This window comes from Ovis aries, chromosome 21, assembly GCF_016772045.2.
Source record: "Ovis aries strain OAR_USU_Benz2616 breed Rambouillet chromosome 21, ARS-UI_Ramb_v3.0, whole genome shotgun sequence".
Classification (NCBI taxonomy): Eukaryota; Metazoa; Chordata; class Mammalia; order Artiodactyla; family Bovidae; genus Ovis; species Ovis aries.
The window spans coordinates 24,615,847-24,624,771 of record NC_056074.1 but is presented as its reverse complement, the minus strand read 5'-3'; the positions used below and the strand labels follow the sequence as shown (position 1 = coordinate 24,624,771).

The following is an 8,925-nucleotide window of genomic DNA, read 5'->3' as shown; positions in this document are numbered from 1 at the left end:
CTGACTCTTAGCGACCCCATGGACTGCAGCCCACCAGGCTCCTCCATCCATAGGATTTCCCAGGCAAGAGTACTGGAGTGGGGTGCACTAGTATAAAGAAAAAAAAAAAATGCGTTGGGCCACTTTTATAAAACTTGTTGGTGTTGAGCATAGAAATTTTAATCTCTTTAGTGAGACTCCATCATAAGATTCTGCAGTAACTCTCCAACTGATTTTTTTTTTCCCTTTGATCAGGACAGGTTTGAAATATTTCGATTATTTTCATTATATCAAATGAAACAAATGTGATACTAGGATTGGAGAGAGAGAAGAAAGCAGCACAGTCTTATAAGGAACAGTATATTAAAGTGTAGAAGAAGATTGCTGGTAAGGCCTTAGACTTATCCACGTTTACTTGGGGCCAATATATTTTGACTAAAATCACAGGTCCTGGAGCCAGATATTCTAGATTCTTGTCATTTATTATGTTTGGGAACATGGACATTTACTGAAACTAAATAAGTGTCAGTTTATTCAGCTTTCAAAATAAAATAGTACTAGGGCTTGCCCTGAGAGAAAACTGTAAATGCTAAATGAAGTCATCTACTTTAAAGTGCTGGGCTTTCTGCTTGATATTTTATACTATCTTAATCATGTATTATTCTTTTATGATGATCATCATAGTTGTTTGTATTTTTTTAATCAAACTGAAGCTTCTTTTTTAATATAAATTTATTCATTTTAATTGGAGGTTAATTACAATATTGTATTGGAGCTTCTTTAATTCTTAAGAATCTGTAACATTATTCTTGTTGTTTCTCCATACATAATCACTGTAACACAGTTGCAATGGAAGTGTCCCAGAGAGAATTTGGGAAAGGTATTACATGAGAAAATGATTCTGAGTTTCCAAAAATTTGAACAATAAAACTAAAATATTGCCTATCTCAGCAAACCAAAGGCATATTTCTTATATGACACTATGACATTAAGTCTGTTCATCTAAATTTTCCACTCTCCAGAATTTTCTTCAGAGCAAATTTGACATCCTTATTCCGCAGACTGTAGATGAGAGGGTTTAGCATGGGAACAATGCAGGTATAAAACACAGAGGACACTTTCCCTTGGTCCATGGAGCTGACTGATGATGGCTGCAGGTACATAAATGCTGCAGATCCATAGAAAACAGCAATAGCTGAGATATGGGAGCTGCATGTGCTGAAGGCTTTGGACCTGCCTTCAGTGGAGTGGATTTGAAGGATTCTAGAGAGGATGAAAATGTAGGAAGCAAGGATGGTTAAAACAGAAATCAGGATATTAAAAGCACTAAAGACTAGAGCCAATAATTCATTCATGGAGATGCTAGAACAGGATAGCTCCAAGAGTGGCAAGAGATCACAAAAATAATGGTTAACCACTTTGGCCTTGCAGAAACAGAGTCTAATCATAAAGCCTGTGTGGATTGCAGATTCAATGATGCACAAAATATAAACTGTCACTGTGAGCTGGAAGCACCTATAATAAGACATGATGATATTGTAAAGCAAAGGGTTACAAATGGCAACATAGCGGTCATATGCCATTACAGCCAGCATATAACATTCTGCAATAATAAAAGCAATAAAGAAATATAGCTGAGTCATACATTCAGGGTAGGAGATGATATTTTTCTCTGTCACAAAGTTCACCAGCATTTTGGGGGTAATGACAGTGGAAAGACAGAAATCAATAAAGGACAAATTGGTGAGAAAATAGTACATGGGGGTGTGCAGGTGAGAATTGAGCCCTATCAGTGTGATCATGCCCAGGTTCCCCACCACTGTGACTGAGTAGATTCCTAGGAAGAAGACCAGAAGGGGTATCTGGAGCTCTGGTTTCTCTGTGAGCCCAGCGAGGATGAAGTCAGTTACTGAGGAGTGATTTCCAGGGTTCATTTTCTTCTCAGCAGGTTCTAGGTTTAAAAATGAGGAAATTAGTGTACTTTTCTGTTAAGGTGTGTGAGAGACAGAGATTTTTGGACTTATGTATGTGTGTGTGTGTGTGTGTGCAGCAGAGAGTAATCCTGCTGAGATCATTGTTTATTGGATATCAGAGGACGTACATAATCTGGGGATTTCTTCAGCATTTATTGCCACTCTAGGACAACTATGATTCTGGTTGAACTAGAATAGAAATTATAAACTTCAAGAATTTTATAGTTGAGATATTTCATAAGGTTAAGAGAAACACTGATTTCTGGACTTTGAAAGTCAGTCAAAATGAACATTTCTACTATTGATTTGAGAGCTCTTCTTTACTCCAAATTTCTACATTCCAACCTATTTCAGGTCAGAAGGATTTTACATCAAGACCAAGATTTTAAGTTTATGAGCATGAACATGATATAGACATAACTTATCATCACTTCACATAGTCAAGTGGAATTGGATCTCATGATATGCTTGTGGGTAACATGGAGTTCTGTGGGCTGGTCACTTTATAGTCAGATGTAAAAGAACATATCCGAACACAAAGAATGTCTGTTGATTCAGGGATTCCCCAATATGGTTGATCATCACAGTCACCTAGAGAGATTACAATATTTATAAAAATAATGAGTGTAAAAATGTAAATACATTATAATTAAAACTACAAGTCCTGAATCATCATCCTTAACATTCTTTACTTCAGGGATAGATTAATCTCTGTAGAACAGCTCTGAAATGATTTTTGTTTCTGGTTATTCTTCAAAAGATTGCCTCTACAGCTCTAAATAATTCATAAATCTTGGTACTTCCAGAATTATCAACCATGAACATTTTATCAAATGTCTATTTTATTATCTATGCTGTTACTTTAGTTAACTTGCTGGCATATTGAGTGCAGAAATTTCACAACATCATCTTTCAGGATTTGAAATAGCTCAACTGGAACTCCATTACTTCCACTAGCTGTGTTCATAGTGATGCTTCCTAAGGCCCACTTGACTTTGCATTCCAGGATGTCTGGCTCTAAGTGAGTGATCATACCATCGTGATTATCTGGGTCATGAAGATCTTCTTTGCACAGTTCTTCTATGTATTCTTGCCACTTCTTCTTAATATCATCTGCCTCTGTTAGGTCCATAACATTTCTGTCCTTTATTGTGCCCATCTTTGCATGAAATGTTCCCTTGGTATCTCTAATTTTCTTAAAGAGATCTCTAGTCTTTCTCATTCTATTGTTTTCCTCTATTTCTTTGCATTGATCACTGAGGAAGGCTTTCTTATCTCTTCTTGCTATTCTTTGGAACTCTGCTTTCAAATGGCTATATATTTCCTTTTCTCCTTTGTCTTTCACTTCTCGTCTATTCACAGCTTTTTGTAAGGCCTTTTCAGACAGCATTTTGCTTTTTTGCATTTCTTTTTCTGGGAGATGGTCTTGATCACTGCCTCCTGTACAATGTCATGAACCTCCATCCACAGTTGTTCAGGCACACTAACAAATTTAATCCCTTGAATCTATTTGTCACTTCCACTGTATAATCATAAAGGATTTGATTTAGATCATACCTGAATGGTCTAGGGTTTTCCCTACTTTCTTAAATTTAAGTCTGAATTTGGCAATAAAGCATTCATAATCTGAGCCACAGTCAGCTTCCAGTCTTGTTTTTGCTGATTGTATACAGCTTCTCCATCTTTGGCTCCATCAGTCTGATTTCATTATTGACCATCTGGTGACATCCATGTCAGTTTTTGTTCCAATCCCAAAGAAATGCAATATCAAAGAATGCTCAGACTATAGCACAGTTAAACTCATCTCAGATACTAGCAAAGTAATGCTCAAAATTCTCCAGGCAAGGCTTCAACAGTACATGAGTTGTGAACTTTCAGATGTTCAAGCTGGATTTAGAAAAGGCAGAGGAACCAGAGATCAAACTGCCAACATCCATTGGATCACTGAAAAAGCAACAGAGTTCCAGAAAAACATCTACTTCTGCTTTATTGACTATGTCAACTCCTTTGAATGCGTGGATCACCATAAGCTGTGGAAAATTCTGAAAGAGATGGGAATATCAGACCACCTGACCTGCCTCTTGAAAAAAACTGTATGCAGGTCAGGAAACAACAGTTAGAACTGGTCATAGAACAACAGACTGGTTCTAAATTGGGAAAGGAGTAGGTCAAGGCTGTATATTGTCACCCTGCTTATTTAACTTATATGCAGAGTACATCATGAGAAACACTGGGCTGGATGAAGCACAAGCTGGAATCAAGATTTCTAGAAAAATATTAATAACCTCATATTCCCTGGTAGCTCAGATGTCAAAGCATCTGCCTGAAATGCAGGAGACCTTGGATCTTCCCTTGGAAGATCCCTTGGAGAAGGAAATGGCAACTCACTCCAGTACTCTTGCCTGGAAAATCCCATGGACCAAGGAGCCTGGTAGGCTACAGTCCATGCAGTCACAAAGAGTTGGACACAACTGAGCTACTCCACTTTCACTTTCAGATATGCAGATGTCACCACCCTTATGGCAGAAAGCAAAGAAGAACTAAAGAACTTCTTGATGAAAGTGAAAAAAGAGAGTAGAAAAGTGGCTTAAAACTCAACATTCAGAAAATGAAGATCATGGCACTCGGTCCATCATGTCATGGCATATACATGGGGAAACAGTGACAGACTTTATTTGGGGGGGGGGGAGTCCAAAATCACTGCAGATGGTGACTGCAGCCATGAAATTAAAAGACACTTGCTCCTTGGAAGAAAGCTTATGGCCAACCTAGACAGCATAGTCAAAAGCAGAGACATGTCTTTGCCAACAAAGGTCCATCTATTCAAAGCTATGGTTTTTCCAGTAGTCATGTATGGATGTGAGACTTGGACTATAAAGAAAGCTGAGTGCTGAAGAATGCTTTTGAAGTGTGGTATTGGAGAAGACTCTTGTGAGTCCCTTGGACTGCAAGGAGATCTAACCAGTCCATCCTAAAGGAAATCAGTCCCGAATATTCATTGGAAGGACTGATGCTGAAGCTGAAACTCCAATACTTTGGCTACCTGATGAGAAGAACGGTGTCACTTGAAAAGACCCTGATGCTGGGAAAGATTGAAGGCAGGAGGACAAGGGGACAACAGAGGATGAGATGGTTAGATGGCATTACTGACTCAATGGACATGAGTTTGAGTAAACTCCAGGAGTTGGTGATGGACAGGGAGGCCTGGCAAGCTGCAGTCTATGGGGTCGAAAGAATTGGACATGACTGAGCAACTGAACTAAACTGAACTGAACTTTAGTTAAATTATTAACACTGCTTCCTTTTTAGTCTAATATTTGATGCTTATATTTTTAAAAAATCTTTTTCTTAGTTGATCATTATCTTTAAAAATGTTCTTAAAAGTTTTTAGAATCTTGGAAGATTTTAAAGATATTACACCTGATAATCAAAATAATAAAAAACAAATAAACCAACAAAGCTGCAATGTAATTCTGATGATTAGCCAGTTTGGGGTACTAGTGAGTGATACAAAGTTCATGTAACAGCATGTTTTAGGTGGAGAACTTGGGAAATTTTTTTCTCCTTTCTTTTCCTTTTATGTTTTTATTTGTTTTACTCCTTTCTACCCTTTCCTTGTTTTCATCCTTCTTTCCCTACCTCCTTCCTTCATTCTTTCTTCAATAATTTAGCAAAAAGTGCTAAAACAACACTTTACTACAAAATGAAGGTTAGAGTATAAAAATTGCAAAAACACAGTTACTAACCTAATGAAATTCAAAACTTGATATTAAGGAGGTCTATGCAAAAAAGAAAATGGCTGTTTGAGGAGGCCTTACAAATAGCTGTGAAAAGGAGAGAAGAGAAAAGCAAAGAAGAAAAGAAAAGATATAAGATTTTCTCTTCAAGAAAATTAGAGATACCAAGGGAAAATTTCATGCAAAGATGAGCTCAATAAAGGACAGAAATGATGGACCTAATGGAAGCAGAAGATATTAAGAAGAGGTGGCAAGAATACACAGAACTGTACAAAAAAGAGCTTCATGACCAAGATAATAACCATGGTATGATCACTCACCTAGAGCCAGATATCCTGGAATGTGAAGTCAAGTGGTCTTTAAAGCATCACTACAAACAAAGCTAGTAGAGGTGGTGGAATTCCAGTGGAGCTATTTCAAATCCTGGAAGATGATGTTGTGAAAGTGCTGCACTCAATATGCCAGAAAATTTGGAAAACTCAGCAGTGGCCACAGGACTGGAAAAGGTCAGTTTTCATTCCAATCCCAGAGAAAGGCAATGCCAAAAAATGCTCCAACTACCACACAATTGCACTCATCTCACACGCTAGTAAAGTAATGCTCAAAATTCTCCAAGCCAAGCTTCAGGAATACGTGAACCATGATATTCCAGATGTTCAAGCTGGTTTTAGAAAAGGCAGAGGAACCAGAGATTAAATTGCCTGGATCATCAAAAAAGCAAGAAAATTCCAGGAAAACATCTATTTCTGCTTTATTGACTATGCCAAAGCCTTTGATTGTGTGCATCACAATAAACTGTGGAAAATTCTGAAAGAGATGGGAATACCAGACCACCTGACCTGCCTCTTGAGAAACCTATATGCAGGAAGCAACAGTTAGAACTGGACATGGAGCAACAAGCTGGTTCCAAATAGGAAAAAGAGTAGGTCAAGGCTGTATATTGTCACCCTGCTTATTTAACTTATATGCAGAGTACATCATGAGAAACGCTGGGCTGGAAGAAACACAAGCTGGAATCAAGATTGCCAGGAGAAATATCAATAACCTCAGATATGCAGATGACACCACCCTTATGGCAGAAAGTGAAGAGGAACTAAAAAGCCTCTTGATGAAAGTGAAAGAGGAGAGTGAAAAAGTTGGCTTAAAGCTCAACATTCAGAAAACGAAGATAATGGCATCTGGTCCCATCACTTCATGGGAAATAGATGGGGAAACAGTGGGAACAGTGTCAGACTTTATTTTTCTAAGCTCCAAAATCACTGCAGATGATGATTGCAGCCATGAAATTATTTTTTTTAACTTTTTTTTTTTTTTTTTTTACTTTACAATACTGTATTGGTTTTGCTTACTCCTTGGAAGGAAAGTTATAATCAACCTAGATACATATTGAAAAGCAGAGATATTATTTCGCCAACAAAGATCCATCTAGTCAACGTTATTGTGTTTCCAATGGTCATGTATGGATGTGAGAATTGGACTGTGAAGAAAGCTGAGCACCGAAGAATTGATGCTTTTGAACTGTGGTGTTGGAGAAGACTCTTGAGAGTCCCTTGGACTGCAAGGAGATCCAACCAGTTCACCCTAAGGGAGACCAGTCCTGGGTGTTCATTGGAAGGACTGATGCTGAGGCTGAAACTCCAGTACTTTGACCACCTCATGCGAAGACTTGACTCATTGGAAAAGACCCTAATGCTGGGAGGGATTGGGGGCAGGAAGAGAAGGGAACGACAGAGGTTGAGATGGCTGGATGGCATCACCGACTCAATGCACATTAGTTTGGGTGAACTCCGGGAGTTGGTGATGGACAGGGAGGCCTGGCGTGCTGCAATTCATGGGGTTGTAAAGAGTCAGACACGACTGAGCGGCTGAACTGAACTGAACTGAATATTCATTATAAAGAAGCATAATATGAAAATAAAATTGGAGTGAAGACTCAGAGGGGCATGCAAATTTGAGCAGGTCTCCTAATGGATTCAAAGCAAGGGAGCTGAATATTTTTTAATTTTTGTTTCAAAATGTCTTCTGTTATTTATTAGTCCTGATCCAAGGTCCACCTTATACACCTTATGTAAGAATTAGGTGCATATGAGTTCAGTTCAGTTCAGTCGCTCAGCCATGTCCAACTCTTTGTGACCCCATGAATTGCAGCACGCCAGGCTTCCCTGTCCATCACCAACCCCTGGAGTTCACTCAAACTCACGTCCATCGAATCGGTGATGCAATCCAGCCATCTCATCCTCTGTCGTCCCCTTCTCCTCCTGCCCCCAATTCCTCCCAGCATCAGAGTCTTTTCCAATGAGTCAACTCTTCACATGAGGTGACCAAAGTACTGGAATTTTAGCTTTAGCATCATTCCTTCCAAAGAAATCCCAGGGTTGATCTCCTTCAGAATGGATGGTTGGATCTCCTCGCAGTCCTAGGGACTCTCAAGAGTCTTCTCCAATACCATGGTTCAAAAGCATCAATTCTTTGGCACTCAGTTTTCTTCACAGTCCAACTCTCACATCCGTACGTGATACCTGGAAAAACCATAGCCTTGACTAGACGGACCTTTGTTGGCAAAGTAATGTCTCTCTTTTTGAATATGCTATCTAGGTGTATATAGCAATGACATAAACTCCGTTTATGTCAGATTTAAGTCATTTATCAGAATATAAGATGAAATCACTGAGCATTAAAAATGACAAAGATACTTCTTACTGGCCTTTAGCTTATTTGACTTTTAATGGGGATAGGAACGAGTACAATTAGAAAAGAGCAGTTGGGACTCAAACTCTCTTTCTCTCAAATTTTTCTTTTCTCAGTGAAGCTTGGACTTGAAAATTGCCAATGCCCCCTGATTAGTGCAGACTCTGTGATCAGCAAAACCTTTCAAGTTTGTACAACCTAGACCCTGAGAGTGACAGCAACTGGAAAAATGAGTAGATTCACTGAAAACAGTTGAAACAAACAAGTTGAAATTTAGCAAAGCAAAGAGTATTTATGTTTAAAATTTAGATTTTAAAAAACCTAATTGTTTGTAAACTGGACATAGCTTTGGGTGTAATTCACTTGAAATAAATAAGGTATCAATTCTTTTTTAACTCAAAAAAACTCACAAAGTAAGTGACTGGTTAATAATGATATTAGTTTCAGATTGCACTTGGAGAAACATAATGTCTAGAGTATGATCAGTAACAAATCCAATAGCATGATTTTCTAATACTAAGCCACAAATACGAGGAAGTGTGAATGAA

General features: G+C 38.3%; 1 protein-coding gene across 1 annotated transcript; it reads right to left on the bottom strand.

Annotated features, from left to right (window-relative positions):
* Window positions 1–977: 977 nt before the first annotated feature.
* On the bottom strand, window positions 978–1,941 carry LOC101106894 (putative olfactory receptor 8G3). The gene has a single exon (XM_015102932.3). It carries the CDS (start codon window positions 1,911–1,913, stop codon window positions 978–980), a length of 936 nt encoding a protein of 311 aa, XP_014958418.3. The 5' UTR covers window positions 1,914–1,941.
* Window positions 1,942–8,925: the final 6,984 nt, after the last annotated feature.

Coding starts and splice junctions, on each gene's coding strand:
- LOC101106894 (XM_015102932.3), bottom strand. CDS start 1,913: ATGAACCCTGGAAATCACTCCTCAGTAACTGACTTCATCCTCGCTGGG.